Consider the following 18,504-nt stretch of genomic DNA (forward strand, 5'->3'; position numbering starts at 1 on the left):
GAACTGCATACACAACTCCGCTCAGTTTTGGTTTGGGTGTTTTGTCCTTAGGGTGGACCAGCCTCTGTCTGAGAGTCTTGTTGGGTTTGAAATGTACTGGGATGTTGTGTTTGGAGAAAATCCTTCTGAGTTTCTCGGATACTCCAGCAACGTAAGGAACCTTTTGGTAATGATGCACTTTGTTGCCTTACCACTTGGAATTTTATTTAATTTTAAGTCTTATAAACATTAAATTTTCAAAAATGGGAGAAAAAAATCATTTTGTGTGTTTAAAGTAATTTTAGGAGACTTATTACTTATCAGCAAATTAAAAATCCAAAAACATCCCAGGTTGTAAGGCAACAAAATTGACAGAATACCAAGAGGGATGAATATTTGTGCAGCTCACTGTACAATCATAGATGACCAACATGCAGGAAAAAATAAAACGTAAGAAATGCTGAGAGCTGAATAACTGGTTAAAGTTTGCTGATGAAGCTCAAAATTAATTGTTGAAGCAGAACAGCAGCTAAAAGCTAAACAGATGCAAACATCTAGCAACAATTTTTTTCCTTTAGTTGGCCTTTTATTAAAATGTTTTAACTCTTAGTTGGCCTTTTTGGTACTATTAGTTTAGTTTAGTCTACTGTAGCTTTTATCATTTCTGATCTGTTCAGCTGAGGTTTTTAAATCTTAGTTTAGTTTATTTTAGCTTATTATCAGTTTACCATATCTTAGTTTGGTTTTCCTCAGTTTATCTTTAGTATGTCTTGTTTTAGATAAGTTTAGTTTAGCTTTTTATATCCTAGTTTAGCTTGTTCTTCCCTCTCTTTATTTTACTTCTGCTCATTTATTGTATTATGCTTTTATGATGTAAAGCACTTTGGATGGCCTTCTTGCTAAAAGTGTCATAAACATTTTTGAGTTTCATATTATTTTGTTATTTATCTTAGTTCAGTTCTTGCTCCTTGTGTCTTTCTTTCCTGTCATTATTCACGTCTCCTCAGTCAGTCCCTTGTTTTCCTGCCACGCTCATCTCCACCTGCTCCTCGTTATCACTCACCTGTGCCCACTTCACCTAATTACCCTCTGTCCTTAAAACTTGTCTCCTTCCATGCCTTCCATGCCATGCCATGCCTCGTCTTTTTGTTTCACTTATGGTTAGTTTTGCTGCCCCGTCAGCTTTTTGTTTTTGTTCTTTCATTAAAAAATAATTTTTTATTAAGTCTAAGATGAGCCTGCACATTAGGTTCACTAGTCTCTCCGCCCTTCCTGACAAAAAGTGTCATATGAATAAACTTGACTTGACTTAAAAACTAAATGTAGAAAAATATTTGTTAAAAACTCAAAATAGTAAAAGTAGCTTAAGTACCTCTAAGAAAAGCTTCAGTAGCAAAAGAGGAGCTGAAAGTCTTTTTAGGTGTTATGCAGAAAAAGCTAACAGATTCACTGAATAAACATAAATAAACAAATTCCAGTTACACATTATCCATTTCATTTCAGTTTTTTCAGTGCAGGCAAGTTGTATTGAAAGTGATGGTTACTATAAATACAGCATTCAAACATTTATGATTGTGATGTGATTCTGAGATGTTTTAACAGTGTTGTACAATTAGTAGTTGTGAAAATATAAAACTTCTTCCTCATCACAACTCAAAACGTGTAGGACTGAAAGAAATCACCAATAAACTCTGCTGGCATTACAATAAAAGACGTCACAATATTAACAGCCACAGTTTTTCTTAGATTGTTTTTTAAATCTCCAGATTATCTTTAAGGATATTCTAAGTTGTGTGAATACATCTGAAAACATTTTGTTTCATCAGAGACAACGAAGAAACATTTTAGACGGGGCTTTTTTTTGCACAAACAGGCACCGCAAGTTCTTTCCTTGCGCTGATAAAAATCAGTGAGGTTTTAACTGCAGTGCACTCGCTACGTGTTACTAATCTGTACAATCTTTTTCTGTCTGTTTCTTGACCCATTTTAAGACATCAGGATCAGATAAACACTAGCCTGTTTCGATTGCATCAGATGAAATTGTTGCTCTGTGGCGCAGCATGCAGCCTTATCATCTGCCTAATCTCAAGCACGTGAGTAAATGTAGGTTCTGGGGAACCTTTTCTTGCTCTCTTGTGTCATCTCATGAGTTATAAAACAACTTGTGAGTGAGAGTTATTTCATTTTTTAAGGCCTTTTTTTCTTTTTGTATAAACAGCAGTGGAGACAGACAGAAACATGTGGAGACAGACAGAAAAATATGTCAAGAGACCGCAGGCTGAGCGAAGGGAAACGAGTCAGAGGGAGTTGAAAATTCATTGATTTATTAAGAAGACAAATTTATGAATGTATTATAATTAATTATATCATATGATTATATCATCATAGCTTGTTTTAAATGAAGCTTTTAACCAAGAAATTAAACAGTGACTGGAATGAGAAATATATATATTTTTTTGAGTGCATGAAAGTATTTGCTGCAAAACACTGTGGTAGATTGTCTGATAAGTCTGGGTGTTTGTTAGTTTGCAGATGAGAATCCAAAAGAGACAAAGACATCGTTTTTCTGATTTGTCCTAATGTTCAAATTATACATCAATCTATACATTAAAAAAGCTGTATTTATCTGCATCTTAAAAAAAGAATATCATAAAGATAAGAAAAAAAAGTGTTGGATCAATTTGAAGAGAATTTAAACTCACTTCAGAGGAAATAATATAACATTTTGTTGCACCTACTTTAAATTTTCTGGCAGCTTGAATTCTTCAAAGTTTGGACTTTAGAGATCCTGAAAGTGGGATGGTTCTGTCATTTTGTAGTTAACTGTGGGCAATATTACCTTTTCTTCATTAGTTTAATTTGTGTTATATCACCCTGTGATGGCCGCAGTTACAGCCACACAAACTGGGTAATGACTTCATCACACTGCTACAATAGATAATTGTATATTTCACTACACTTATATTTTGTTTAAATATAGAATTTAATTTACAAAGTAACAAAGAATTGGTTTTGGTTTAGAAATAATGTATTTACACAATCACATAACATTGTAGTTTACACCATTATGTGTGTTTAACTTGATTTAATCTCTTATTTTTGAGTTACCTCAGTGCCAGATGCTCCACTCCTTCAGGTGAACAAAGAGGTGGAAAAAGGCAAGCAAGCCTATATGGAAACCTGCAGATTGGGTCATACCAGAACTTAGGATCATGGGGGCGGATAGGATTTCTTTATGTTAGCCTCAGTTAGGTTTTTGTGTGTTCTCCCTTTTTGTGTCTTTGTGGGCTGATCAGTTTGTTTGAGTTAGTGTCCTGTTGCCAGGTTGTTTAGTAGAGTTCAGTTACTCTGACCTCTTTTATGGGCCCAATATTCTTATTTTGTATGATTTACCCAAGTTTTTTTTTTTTNAATAAAACCCTCTTTTTGGACTCTAACCTGTGCCTGACTGTCCTTTTACTGCTCGGTCCGTCGCACACCCTCACTTTTCATCTGCACAAAGTTCATAAAACCATGAATATATTGTGCTAAAAACTGCTTCATGCTCTGTTATGTAGGAGGAACTCATTCTAAGAGTGCAACCTTACGTGTGGTTTTCTGAGATTTAGGGTTCAGAGTTACAGAATTTGTTTTTTGTAAACCCACCACCACCCTTTTTATAAAGCTGTTTGTAATTTTGCTGCTACAAAAATTCAAATTCTCTCTTTAAAGTAAATTATTCTTCTGTTCTTTAACCTTTGTAGATAATCTCTGCTTTCAAAATAAAGTGTATAACTTTCTTTGACACTTTTTTGAGTTAATCATTTTGATTTTTGACCAATAAATGCTTTTCAAACCTTTTTTTTGGTTACGTCAAATTGTAGTTTGGTGAATTATTCCTGTATGTATTTCTGTAGTTTGTTTTATTTATGATTATAACTCTATAAAGAACTTTAGTGTATAATTTTGAAAACACAGCGTCACATATTTCAGTGTTTAAAACCAGTAAACCTAAAGACAAAAGGAGATCCAGAGTGTGTCTGTGTTCTTGTGTTGGACCAGACGGAGTGAATAAGATTAAAAGAGTCTGATGATATAATGAACTATAGATTGTAGAATATTCAAAGTCTTCCCATGTTTTTTGTTGAGGAACATTATTCTGGAATTGTTCCACTATTTTAGACAGTTTTTTTTATATAAACTGGTGAACATCTGCCCTTCTTTACTTTTGAGAGATTCTTTTTAAAATGCTCTTTTTATACCCATTTTCTCACTGACTTGCTGCAAATTAACAGAATTTGTTGCAAAATGCTCCCCCAGTTGTTTCCTATTTGTTCCACTTACTTTTAGTTGTTTGTTGCCCTGTCTTGTCTTTTTTGAGATGTGTTGCTGCCATCAAATTCATAATTACCTTTTTTTTCTATAACTAGTGCAGTTTCTTAGTTCAAAGGTTTGACATGTTTACTATGTTCCATTGTGAATAAAATACGAGTTTATGAAATACGCAAATCGTTGCATTGTGTTTTACACAATGTCCCAACCTTTGGGACGTTACAGTCGGGGGTTGTACCAAAATACCATAAAATGTCTGCAGGGACGAGTCGGGACTTTTTGAGCTTTCTCCGTGCAATGGATACCCACACAAAAACGCCACAACGACATTTATTGTGGGATATTTGATCAGAGGAGTGATCAATTTGCTCAAACGTTCAATCACCTGATTCGACGTTTGCAGTCCCTAACCACTTCGTGACCTAGATTTTTTCTTTTTTCAGTTTTCTTATGAATATGCAGATGAGACGAACCCTGCAGATATAAGTCGAGGGGATGTGGACAGAGGATTTCAAGTGTTGTCTGAGGTGTCATCATCATCACATCTGCAGTAAAATCAGCATGAAGACTCTCGGTGTCATGGTGGGAACCCTGCTGCTGCTGTTCATGGCTTACAGCACCACTGCCATGCGTAAGTCTGTCTATGTTCTTTATCTGTTGTTCTGTTTGCATGGATTCAACTTTTTATTGTAATATGCTTTATTATAGTATGCAAAGCTGAGGAAACATGTTTAAGTTGGGGGGTGGGTGTTCTGTGAGCATGTGTGAATTAAAATGAACCTAAACACCCATAAAAAGAATATCATAATACCAAATATATGCAGTTAAATACACACAGACAGTTATTGTCTTATATGGAGTTTAAATTTCAATCTGGTCACATTTTAAACACAATTATCACAGGGCTGGTTTCCATACCAGATTTACAAAACTCAATAATACCAAAAATATTACTGGAATTATAACATGTTCAGCACTACTACAGTGGCATCCATCATAAATTCCTCCAGATTCCTTGAATCATTTATGGATCTTTTTATCTGTAAAGTGAGAAACATGCACATCTCCTTTAATCTTTTTTTAAGTTAGTTTTTTCTGTACTTTTTTTGTTACCAAAACAGAAAAATCTGCTCCAGAAATGCAGGAATGATGAGAAGAAAAGACATGAAATTAAGTTGATGGGTTAAATGGATTATCTTAATTTCTGCAGTGAAAAAAACTAAAAAACAAATTTTGGAAAATGTAATGTTTTTGAAAGAAATGGCAAAACTATCTTTGCTTGTTTTTTGGTGGAAGGAAATTACATCCTTCATGCAAAGAAGAAAAATGTGTAAAACCAAGAGTTAATACAGTTTTCTGGAAATCTTTTTAAAAAAATGCACTTTTCTGGTGTTTTATTCACAAGTTTTATGTGAAAACCAATTTGAACTTTTTTAATAAGTGACTGGTCTTTAAACATTAATGTGGAACAGAAGAAAATGAACAAACCTCACATCTTTGGTTCATCATTTTGCAGGAAGATTTTCTAATAAAAAACTAATTGGAGAATTTTTCCTGCCTGTGTAGCACATTGAAGATGAAGTCCCAGAGTGACAGACAGCAGTTAATTATATTGATTTTAATTCTTTTATGTTTTGTCTTCCAGCTCATGGACCAAATGACATGACGCCTGGAACGTGCTGCTTCAAATTCTTCCCAAAAAGAATCCCAGAGGCTCACATTTTGTCCATCGTCAAAACTCATGGCAGCTGTTCCAAAAAGGGATTTGTGTAAGTTGGTGCTTTATTGTCTTTTTAATACAGTCACAAAGAGTTAGCTTATATATATATATATATATATATATATATATATATATATATATGAAAGCACTGATTCTTCTGCGATGCAAGCTGCAACAATAATAATATCGATCTTTCTGCAGGATCAATACCCCCAAAGGGAAGTACTGCGTGAGCCAGACTGAGAAATGGGCCAACAAAGCTTTTAATGAAAGCTATTAAATCTTTGTCACCATGAATGTGCTTCTCCTGCAACAAAAACATCATAATTCACACCATCATCCAGAAATGAAGCAACCTCCAAAAGTCAGAAATAATTGAAGAAAATTATGTTTTCAATTTTTGCAAAATGAAGCCTATGGGACTCCCGGCCCAGATCTCCTCTGCCTGCTTCTCTTTCCTGTCCTCTCAGCCCCAACATGGCCGTCCAGCCAGAGCCCGGTTCTGGTTCTTTTGGGGGTCGTTCCTCTCCACTGTGGTCCAGCTTTTGCTCAAGTATCAGCATCAGTCTGCCGGTCCGTTTGGATAGGCAGCTTTTTCCTAATCTACATGTCATTTTTTACTGAATGTATTAAAACTGAATTGAATGTAACTTTATGTAATTAAATTTTAAATCTCAGTGTTACTCGGCTGAAATGTAACCAGTTTGTAAACTGAATTAGATGGCATGATTTATATTTAAACATGTTTGACTTTGCTTTTTTTTTTTTAAAAAAAAAGACTCTTGAGATGACTTATGATATAAATTTGCTCTATATAAATAAACAGTTGAACTAAATGATCGACTTGCGTCAGAAACGTGAAATGCTGACGTATTTTAACCCAGTGCAGATGTTTGGTTTCTCTGTCCTCTATATAAACCATAAGCCTTTTTTCATTTTATTTAGTCCAACGTACATCTGTACTTGTTTTTAAAGTGTTTATCTGCACTATCAGTAAACAATGCTTTCTGCACTGACCATAAAAATGCACAGATTTCCAAAGCGTTTGAATTTAAAACCAATTTAAAAGTTCAATTTTGAATGAAATATGGCTTCATGACTTCAGCAGATTGATGCATTCTGTTTTTATTCAATTTACACAACCTTTTTGGACTTTTCAAGCAATAATTTAAGAAATATTTACAATTTACCACTTTGAAGTTCCAATAAAACTTAAAGAATAATAAAAACTTGCCTCAGGTGTACAAAAAAATACTCTGAAGCAGCGATTGTTAAAGCAAAACTTTAATATTAATCATACAGGTAACAGAACACATGATAAAACAAAAAAAGAGAAGCAGAAAACACTGTGTATATATATATATATATATATATATATATATATATATATATAAGAAAATATTACAAAAATACACCTGACTTTATGATTTCTGCATCAGTGGTTACATGACTTAAAGAAATTTTGTTTGATTTTTGTTTTTTCCCGATTCGACGTTGGCAAAATGTAGATGTTAACATTATAGATGCTGTATGTATGGAAACATTTTCACTGATTCTTAGGTTCTGTTCTGAGCACACTTTGACATAAAAAAATAAAGAAATTAAAAGTAAAAACTGCAGCACAGCCTGCTGTTTGTACACGACAGATTTCTACAGATAACACTTCACGTGCTGAAGGTTTAATCTTTGTTTCCTTATTTGTTTATGAGACAGCAGGCGGCCTGAAAAACAAAAAAGCAGATTCATTTAGTCATTTAAGAAAAGTACAAGGGTTCTTAGGCGTTATTATAACTGTACAGAGTATTGTGATCATATGAAAATAAAACATTACAACTCTGCGAACGAGCTTTAAAGAATTAACTGTTATTTAGGACAAATTAAAGGAGAAGTTTGTTTTATTATGGGCTTTTAAATCGAAGTTAAACACTTTGGTTATGTTGGAAAACTGTCTTTAAAACAGAGAAGGTGAATTTCAGCTTTTTGATAAATTGTTCGCTTTGTGATTTGGCCAAAAACAAAACAAAACAAAAAAATCTGGACTTTAGGGTTCAGGTCCATGACAACACCCATCACATACACGATATAAAACACTGTAGAGTTTTCAGACACCAAAAAGGCTTTTGCATAAAGTTGTTGAAAACAGACCAGAACTGATTTATTTCCATTTCTACATCACACCTGAAGGCCCGGTCACTCCAGGAGCTTTTTAGGTAACAAAATTTAAACCTTTTGTTGGTTTGCAGAAAGCACTTCTAATATAAAACATATTAAAAGACGGATTTTCAACAAGGAGACATTAAAATCCCAAAAGATGTATTTGTGAACAGAATTTGAGCCCTAAAATATGCATTTTCTAATAAGAGAGACTTTTTTTTTTAAATCTAAATGCGTAACTGCTAAAGCAAAGTTTACTGATATTTGTAATATTAAGAAACATTTTAAAATTTATTTACAAACCAGACAAGTTTAAAAATACTAAATTTCTAGAACGACAAACTTCTCACAGAATGCTTTTCAAACAAACAAACAAAAAAAGGACAGATTCAGGTTTTCCTCCAACTTTCAGAGACTCTTTATTGGCGTACATGGTTGGTAATAAAAAAGCTGATGAAGTTTGTCAGGAGTCAAATAGTTTCTCTGGTGTGACCAGGCTTTAAATTCATCTGCCTTCTTCAGATAAATCCCCTCCCAGCTGATCCAAACACACGAGGTCTGTAATCGTTGAAGTGGTAAATTCTTAACAATAAAAATAAACGGTTTGTTTACCTGCAGATTTTATGTGTGGAAGTTATTATGCGCGGTCCCTGCCATGTGTTAACCCTGCCCGGCTCGCTCAGAGGGAATCACTTTCACCTCTTTGTCAGGAAATATAGGAAAATAGAATATCACAAACACATGCATTCCCCAAAAAATAAAACAAAAAGCTTTCCACAGACGCGGTGAAGCCTGCAGAGAGACGAGTCTGTGTGTCGTGCGTTCTGGTAGAATATGGTTTCTGATGACGTGCGCTCTCAGGCCCGCACCTCACGGGAACTTCAGATGAGACGTGAAAAGTGAAACGGGAGCTCTTCACCCTTCCTAAAAGATTTTCCCTTTCTTCTTGTTCTTTTCCATCGTCCTGTGAGGAAGAAAAGAGTTTCAAGCTGCAGCGTTTTAACAGAAAATGATAAAAAGCCTAAAAGAAAACAAATCATTTAACTCCAAAAACAAATGTGTCAGCAGATTTCAGAGGAAAAAATAAAATGACCACATTTCTCTTTCTAAAAGACTGACTTAAACTGCTTCTTAGCTTCTTCTCTGAAATCTATTCAGTCACAAAAGATGTTATTTTAGTTAATAATGACAGCTTGCTTCAGCTCCTCAGAAAATCTTTCACAAGTGTTTTATATATCTGGAATATTTTGTGCAAAATGAAGTGAAATTGTAGATTTTTTTGTGTTTTTTGTTGTTAGAATTTTTAATTAAGTGATGCTAATAATTTAGTTTCATGTTTAAATTGAGTTGTGGCAATTTGTACAAGAAATCTTATTTTAAAATACTGTGAGTGATGAAATCCATCCACATAGATGGTGCAGACGTCAAATATCCACTGAATGGTGGATGTGGAGCTCGAATGTGTGACTGACTTGGAGGCGTCGAGTTTCTGCTGCTCCAGAATTCGTTGCTGCGCCTCCCAGTTGGCCTTCTCCTCTTCAAACACTCGTCTCTTCTCCTCCAGCTCTTTGTACTGCGCCTCCAGGTTCCTCTTCATCTGTTCATGGCGTCTCTCCAGCTTCGGGTAGAAAACTCAAATTAACACCATCTCCAGATGCTTAATAGTTAAAACCAGAGCGAGGAAATTATTGCTGATTATAAATCAATTGTGTGTTCCTTAAATTGTATTGATTTATGAAAGTATATTATTTATTTCTACCACATCTCCACCCCATAACAAATGCTTCTTAAAGATTGACAAGGTATTTAAAGATTAAGTAAATAATAAATTGTGTTGATATTTAGTTGCATTTTGCCAAAGTAAAAGTACAATTTAAACTCTTCATTTATTCAGAATGTTGATCTAAAAGTCCTTAGTTTACTGTAATTTGAAAAATAAAAATACTAAATACAACAGAAAAAGTTTCTAGGAGACACTGAAATGTGCTGATGGTTGTTAAAACAACTTTAACAAGATTCAGATTGTGTCCAAATGTTTTTAGCCTTAAAAACATTTGTTTTTTTCCCCCCAGGAGTTATACTGGTGGTATTTTAGTAAATTTGTAGTAAAATCAAATCACAAAGACTTCAAAAAGGAGAAATCTGCAGGTGTGTTTAACCTAAAAGTTAACTACTAGTAACTCAAGTTTTTAAAGGTAACGAAAACCCGAGGTCACGTGACCTGCCGTGATTTCAGAATAAATGGGCCACAAACCTCAGCCTCTGAATCCTTCAGCTTCTGCTTCTTCTCCTTCACCTTCATTTCAAAGACCTGTTCCATTTCTGCCTCCATCTTCTTCATCTTCATCACGTGCTCCCTGCGCTCCTCCTCCATCTGAGCCAGGGGGCTCCTGGGGATCAGGGAAACGAGCCGGAGGTCAAACATCGGCGTTCAACGAGCCGATCCCGCTGCTCGGGGGTTAGATTCCCACCTTCCTCCCACCTGGCCTGTCCGTTTGATCTTTTCTACTGATTGTTTCAATCAGCAGGAACTGACATCAGTATTCCTTTTTATTTCTATTGTTAATACTGTTACGACAGTTACCCCACATAAAGAAGACCTAAACTTGTTCAAGAACATTTTCTGTCTTAATACAAAGTTTAATTTTTATCATAAAAGCTTTACTTTGTGAGTTGTCCCTTGGTCTTTGAGGTGTCCACTCCGTTGCAGGTGACGGCAGCCAGTTTCTTACTGCGATAATTCTCATAGTGGACGTTGTTGGTGACGTCTTTGAGATCCTGCATGTGGGTCCTTTGGAAGAGAAAAAAAAATTAAAACAAACAAACAAAAAACAAAACACAAATATGTTTCAGTGACACCAAGATTTAATTCACTTTTTTAAAATAATTCTGTTTATAATAATTAGCACCCCAATAAATTCTCAATGTGCCAAACTTTGTTATATTAAATTTGTAGAAAGTGGTCTGCAGGGTCGACACAACTCTCTGAAAGTCCAAATCAGCAGTTTTATGACATTTGGAAAAATCAATTTTTTTTAACTTTTTCAGGTTAAACGGCATGTTCCTAAACACATCTACTCAAGGTGATGATTTCAGGTCTTCATTACTTAAAAGGCAAATTTCACACACACACACACACAAAAAGTTTGACCTTTTAGGAACTTCTTGTATGTTTTTTTTTATTATTAATATTTGTAAAACCCAAAATATGGTTTACAATATAGAGCAAGAAAAGCTTTACAGATCATCATCATCATTAAACTATTGGAATTTTGTTTTATCCTAAAGAAATAAAAGCTTTGGCGGATAAAAAGGTCATAGTGATGAAATTAAACAGTAACAAATAATTTGAAAATCTGAAAGGTTAAGCATTATTAATATTCAATAAATAAGTTAGTCATAGAAGTAAAGGGTTGAGAAATCCAGTTGCATTAAACCAAAGTGAGTAAAGAACGTATCCGACTCCGTTTCTTACCGGATCAGCATGTTACGCAGAACCGTAAAGTCGCAGTGTTCCCCGTTCTCCACTGAAACAGAGAAACAAAGAGGAAAACAGAAAATGAGACACACAAACACATGAAAACTGTAATTACAGTCATCTTTACTTTGTCTTAGAGGGAACTGAGGTAGAAACACACTGGAAGCATAAATGACAGCTGCAAAATAAATGCAGTGAACGTCTGTAATACTCTCAGCAGAGGAGAAGAAACACTAACGTACAGTATGTTATTTACACAGGATAAAACATGCACTGAGTAGTGTTAAATATGATAAAAAAAACACTAAAATATGTGTAGAAACAAATATAAGATAACATGTAAAATTCATTCACTCCACAATAAAGGGAGGGGTTCACTTTGAACAAGATTTTCAGGTGTAATCAGTGTTTAAAAAGAAACAAAAACTAAAAATACGAGATCAGTTGTAGGATCACATAAAGAGGGATTTCAGGCCGTGATCAGACAGGATTGTTTTACAGTGAACCATTATCTAAAAGTCAGAAAAATTAAGAAAAAAAAAAGTTGACAGCTTCTGTAATTTTAGGCCCATTTTTATGAACTAAATGAAACAAAAAATAAAAGAGCGTGAATGAAAGATTTACGGTTTGTTTAAACAGTGATGTTCACAACCTCCGATCTGATCACAGCCCTTCACTACTGGACCCACAGACGCACAACAAACACAACCGTTCTCATGGTTCAGTTAGATGGTTGTGAGTTTTCACTGAGACAGAGAAGACGGGGTTACGAGGTCAGATGGGATTCTGGAAAAGGACCGCAGAGAAACTGCTGCTCAGGTTGCTTGTGGTGGATCTTCACGCCTCCTCTTGTTTCTGACCGGTTAACCTCCACCCAACTCAGCAGTCCATCATCACCAGTGGAGCGAATAAGGAGCACACCTTACCATTGATGAAACTTAAGCTGTCCTGGCCCTTGGCCTCCCAAGCCAGCCACTGACCTCCTGCCTCTTCTAGAGGAGGGAGCTCTGACGAAGGGGAGGGGGGGTATGGTTTTTGAGTTACTGTCTGAACCAAGCAGGGGGCTAAATCTGGGTCTGGAGCAGCGACTCAGACTTGGCCCAGAACCGGCCAGTGTTTGGCCCAGATTCAGCCCAGATTTGGCCCGGATCAACACCATAACCTGCATGTGTCCAAGCGGACTGGCTAAAGAGCACAGGTGTTGCAGAGGGAGTGCGGTGGTTGGACGGGAGTGTGTGAGGAAGATCTGTGCATGACCAGCTGGGGGCGGAAGCCTCAGTATGGGAATGGGAAGAGGAGCTATGTGGGGGTCAAAGATCACGGGGAAAAAAATAAAAAAACAAATTGTAAGATTATATAGATTTATTAATGAATGACAGAAAACACCTGATACCTACTGCTGCTTTTTAATAATCGATTACTTATTTTATCAATCAGGATTACAGTCACTGGAGTCTGAAATTTGTTGCAGTAAATCAAGTGTTTTGAGCCTCAGAGGTTTTATTTACTGGCAGTGATCACTTAGGCCATGAGAATGAACTGCATTAGTTTAATGAAAAAACAAAAAACAACAGCATACAGCCTTTTTTTAAAAAATCATGCATCATGTATGCTTGTGCAGGATGCTTTTCCACCACGTTACAGGTTTAACATTTAAAGTCCAGAATGCTAATGAGTGAAAGTTTACGACACAAGCAGCATGTTACCTTAATGTCTTAAATAAGCTGCTACATGCCTCTCTGAGAAACACTAACGTTCCCTTAACTAATTATGAACCTATAAGCGATGTGTTAGGATGTTGGATTCCACTCTTTGACCCGGTGATACAGCGGGGCCTTCACATCATCGTCACCCTGCACCATTCAGCTCAGCCTGCACCGTGAACAACCGAGCTGCATGGTGAAGAGAGGCTCCGGATCAAAGAAGGAACCTACAGCGTTAGAGCGATGTTTCTACTGCAGGTGAAGCTTCAAACAGCCTCAAGTTCTTTCCATCCGCAGCATCAGACCTGGGGCAAAACTTCAGATCTCCAATTAGATTTGAAATGTGGTTTTAAAGACAATTCCTGATTGTTTCAACAGATTCCTACTTTTAAAAGATGATTGGATATAACACCAAATATTAATGCAGTGTGAAATGAAGGAAAACCTGAGCAGATTTGTTAAAGTTTTGTGAAATTTTTCCCACAGAAGCTTGAAAATATTCACACTGCCCCAACTCAGTAAAAAGTGTTTTCCATTCAGATGAATTTTACTAAAAATAAAAATCATTTAGGATAATGAAAACATCTAAATGCCCTTAAAAAGGCTCTCAATGCAAACTATAAAATCAAACATAAGAATGTTACACTATAACCATATTAGATGGTGCAGTTTAAAAGGAGTTCACTCCAGTGGGTTTCCAGATATACTGAGATGCAGTTCTGAAATGTGGGTACGCACTCAACGTAAACAAAGCATTTGACTGAATCTACTGAAAACCACATGGAAGCTTGAGTCACGTGACTGACCTAAATTAGGCTGGCTGGAGCTGAACTGTAAGATCATTGTGGTTTGGGGGAATCATTTTTGTCATGTAAATTGGGGAAAAACTAAAAATGTTTGAGGCATACAGAAAGCCACTTTAGAATGACCAAACTACTCCTTTAATTTCCAACCACAATGACTTCAATAACCAAGCTAAACCCGACTGATTTGGAAAATACTGAAAAAAATGAGATTTAGATACAAACTGTAGTCTTTTTTGTAGTTATTTTTGCTCAAAATATGTCAATGCTTCATTACAAGTTACAAGATACAAGTTTTATTAGTTTAATAATAATAATAATAACAATAATCATAATAAAACTGTGATTCTGAAATGAAAAATAGTTTAACTCTAAGAGTTTATTCTCATCTTTCAATAAAGTTGATATTGGTTTTGTTATAACTGCTTAACTTTTTAAAATAATTTTCCAAAGAAAGATATATTTCAGAGATGAGGAGATTTTCGGTCTTTAGCCCAAGTCTGATTAGAGCATCGGTTCGACCATCAGCCTAATGATGAGACAGCAAAGCAACAAAAAGGTGGAAGAAAAAGAAGGGATGGGGAGATTCTGACAGGTGGAGGCTGGGTTTGCATTTGAGGCAAGATGTGAGGATAAAAAAAGGATAAAATGAAATCAGGGTAAAATAAAACGAAGGATGGTTTTGTTTACCAAAAATGCCCTCTGTCAGTCATGAAATAGAACAGACAAAGAAATAAAGGGGGGAAGAGAGAAAAGAAAGAATGAAACAGTGAATGACTGATAAACGGTCAACCACAAAGCAACAAACGGTATCTCACTTTATTCCTTTTACAGTGTACAAGGCTCAAAAGAAAAATGAAGAGTAAGAACAGTTTATTGTTGCTGATGGTGAAAATTTGACACGATGCCTGTTCTCCTTTTCCAGAATCCCCCATCAGGATCAAGACCAACTCTACCTAGAGGAGTGTGTGTACGTGTGTGTGCTGGTGCTGAAGGAGAGAAGGGAAGGCCACAAGAGGAACTGGATAACATCTTACTTGTCAAAATTCAACATTTAAACCATCAGTTAGAGTGTTTGTGCCGAGTGTGATTTACCAACACTGCAGTGACTGGAGAGTTGTTTTTGATTTAATGACTGCTCTGGAAGGGACTCCAGTCTGACAGGGTTTGATTTCTCATCTGGTTCTTATCCCTCTGGTGTAAATTTGATTGGAAACCTTTTGAATATAAATGTGTATTCTGGATCCAACAAAGAGCCATGATGACTGCAGTTTGTGTCCCATCTTGGATATCTCACCTTCTTGGTTTTAAACCAGATTTAAAGCTTTACAAATCCAAATTAAATACATTTTTTAGTGTCATAGAGCTTTATTACAAAGTGATGGTAGATTTTATGACTGGATCCCTTTTTAACATCTTTCTAAATATGTTTCATAAACTCTTATTACAAATTAATTATTATCAGTTCAATCTATGAAACAATTTATTTCATAGAAGTAAAGACTGACGTCTTTACACAACGCAGATCTAAAATGGGTGTGAAAACAGTGGTGTGTCATAACTTTATGATGTAATATCTATAAAATAGGGATCATTATTTCAAAAGCTAATCATAATGTAACAATATTTTATTTTTATTTATTTTGTATTTTGACAAGTCATTGCATTACCCAGCAAATAACACACTGAATGAACACAGGGAGTCACTCAGGATAACATGCATCCTTTCTCCTCCTTTCAGAAATATCATGCTTCATTTGTTCACGATTAAAAAACAAAAAAACATACAGCCTGCTGGATACTTTAAACACATCCACCCGCAAACACTCACAAGTTTAAGTTCTTTTCTTGTACAATTCATCGTCTGACACAGTGCATTTACCTAAAACCTGTTCCTCAAACATCCACAAATTAAAAAAAAAAATCTTATTCCTTTCTGGTAGCAGACCTGAGCGAACTTACCTTCTGCCACTCCCCAGGGGTACTGGCGACCTCTGACCTTCTTGCCATTAACCTCGACAACAACGTTGCTGCCGACCACAGCCAGAGGCATTTTTTCCTGCATATAAAAATAAATAAATAAAAAACAGCATAGTGTTTTAACATTTAAGGTGAGAGAAATGTTCCTTCTAATATCAGAGCTGTTCTAAAAACTTACAGGTCACAACTCATCAAAATTATTTGCCAATCAAATTGCAGAAATTCACTGAGCGCCTAACTGATCACCTTAATCTTTCGAATGAGCTTGTTGTCCTCATCGTCCTCCGTGTCCGGGAATTCATAAATTTTAATTTTGTGCTCCTGGATCTCTTTCATTATCTGGAGGAGAGAAAAAGAGATCAGCATTAAAAATGTAATGGACACTTAAAAAGATCTGCATGCAGCTCAAGTCTTAGTCTCACTCGTCAAAGAGGAACATTTTTAAGAGAGATGCATTAAAATAAGTTATTTGTGTCAGATTATCCAATCCCCAAGTTAGTGTTACAAGACCACTGTGGATTGTCTTCATGTGATCTTCAGAAAGCACAATAAACTTAAAAATGATAGCTAAAAGTTAATTAGTTGCAAGATAAAAGCTGTTGAAAATGAATAAAAACAGTATATTAAAAGTTGAGGCAGTTTTTTTTTGTCATTTTGAAATAAAGGCTTTAAGCAAAGACCAACAGCACCATCTAGCTGTAGAGTAACTAAGTGTTGAGTACTGAAGTTTGTAAATGTGTTTGTTTTCTACAAGGAAAAGTTATGAATTTGAAGAAAGTGAACAAATAACACTTTATCCTTCTTTACAGGAGTCTGGGTTAAAATAAAACAACTACCTGATAACCTCCTGTCACAACAAATGTTTGGAAAATCACCGTTCAGCTGTTGCCTACCAGCAGCATATAACTCTTTAGAAAACAGTTTTAAAATTAGAATTCAGTCCTTTCACAGTAACACACACACACACACACACACCTGTTTTTTGAACAGCTGGCACTCCTCAGGGGTCAGCGTGTCAGCTTTTGCAATAAGAGGGATGACATTGACTTTGTCATGGAGTCTCTTCATAAACTCGATATCCAGTGGCTTCAGGCTGCAGGGAGGGAAACAATGGAGAATAAAACTGACTCTCAAAAGGAGAGGATTCACTTTACATACAGCTGAAACACAGCACCAGTAAATTCACGTTCTTTTATTAGATGTGTGCTTGGATTTCTCTGTGAGAAATAACCGGCTAAGAAACGCTTTGAACTTAAAACAAGACTGAACCAATAATTAAAATAAGACAAGACTTTGTGAGGAGGTCCTTTGGGAGGTCAGGTAGGGAAGTTTTAGTTTGTTAGTAGGAATCTGTGTGTGTGGACTGTCCTACATTTTGTGTCAGATAAAAGCCAAGCTGCTGGCACTGTACATGCTGCCATCTACATCTGAGAACTTACTGGAATGTAAGGAAATGATTTTATATGGGTCAGCAGCCATGTCAGGCAGAGTGACTCATAATAAGAATAAACTCACAAGAACAAATGTGTCTGTGCATGGTTTGTAAGGAGAATGCAGTTCAGTGGGTCACCAGCAGAGGGACACACAGACCTGTACATTTATTCCCAACAAAAGACACAAGAAGCAAACTGAACATATCTGTTTGTCCACCATGGGGTCTTCACTACTGAATGTGAAACGGGTCTTCTGTTCAGTTGGGTTGCCTGACACGGTGAACTCTGAGGGCTGTGTGTGGGAAGGCAAGTATGTGCCACATTACAGGAGACAATTATGAAAAACAACTGTGTAAGATTAAATACACAAAACACAGTTGAGCCTTTATTAACGCAGTTATTTATATTTATGTGCATGTAAACAACACATGCTGTGTGTAAATACGACTTTGTGAAAGTGGGTTAAATACTTAAAGGGCAGTGAAACAACGGTTCAAAGGTTTTGTGCAGCGGTCATAGAAGGAGATGGAGACAAAGTTTGTGTGAATTGCTGATGGAGCGAAAGCAGCTCCAGATAAAACCAAAGTCAGGCTGTCTGTGCTCAGAGCTGGAGGAGACATGAAGATGAGAAAAGAGACTGACTGTTCAAGAATTTCTGTTATTTCAAAAACTCATAAATTTGCTTTTACAAGCAGGCAGTGATTTGAGAAACCATCAATAAAATGGAGTTCAACCAGAGAAAACTGGGCTTGCTGCTGGAACCATCTCTGGAATTTTTGGGAATAAAACATCCCAGTTAAGCCTGGAAACATGAGCGTGTAAGTTACTTCTAACGCTGGATTTATTATAGGTTTTCAAATTTTACAGCCCCGTGTCAGTGACTTCTGAGGAGATCAGCTTCCAACTGCCTTGGAGCAGCTTGTTGCACAAGATTTTAAAGAGG

At 36.0% G+C, this 18,504-nt stretch overlaps 2 protein-coding genes across 3 annotated transcripts in view; one reads left to right on the forward strand and one right to left on the reverse strand.

Annotated features, from left to right (window-relative positions):
- The first annotated feature begins 4,641 nt into the window (after window positions 1-4,641).
- LOC108246588 (C-C motif chemokine 3) lies at window positions 4,642-8,010 on the forward strand. The gene is made up of 3 exons (XM_017434214.3): window positions 4,642-4,921; window positions 5,936-6,059; window positions 6,212-8,010. The coding sequence occupies exons 1-3, from the start codon at window positions 4,786-4,788 to the stop codon at window positions 6,288-6,290; spliced, it is 339 nt and encodes a 112-aa protein (XP_017289703.2). The 5' UTR covers window positions 4,642-4,785; the 3' UTR covers window positions 6,291-8,010.
- A 336-nt stretch (window positions 8,011-8,346) lies between these two features.
- The window catches only part of LOC108246595 (septin-7), a 32,467-nt gene continuing 22,309 nt past the window's right edge, over window positions 8,347-18,504 (reverse strand). For both annotated transcript variants that reach the window (XM_017434225.3, XM_017434224.3), the window contains exons 6-13: window positions 17,104-17,221; window positions 16,375-16,467; window positions 16,111-16,207; window positions 11,640-11,691; window positions 10,830-10,955; window positions 10,419-10,554; window positions 9,637-9,782; window positions 8,347-9,128 (exon numbers count right to left, since the gene is read on the reverse strand). In XM_017434225.3, coding sequence (XP_017289714.1) covers window positions 9,089-9,128; window positions 9,637-9,782; window positions 10,419-10,554; window positions 10,830-10,955; window positions 11,640-11,691; window positions 16,111-16,207; window positions 16,375-16,467; window positions 17,104-17,221 — 808 coding nt within the window. In that variant the 3' untranslated portion in view covers window positions 8,347-9,088. The remainder of the gene's footprint in view (window positions 9,129-9,636; window positions 9,783-10,418; window positions 10,555-10,829; window positions 10,956-11,639; window positions 11,692-16,110; window positions 16,208-16,374; window positions 16,468-17,103; window positions 17,222-18,504) is intronic.

Source organism: Kryptolebias marmoratus, linkage group LG11, assembly GCF_001649575.2.
Source record: "Kryptolebias marmoratus isolate JLee-2015 linkage group LG11, ASM164957v2, whole genome shotgun sequence".
NCBI lineage: Eukaryota > Metazoa > Chordata > Actinopteri > Cyprinodontiformes > Rivulidae > Kryptolebias > Kryptolebias marmoratus.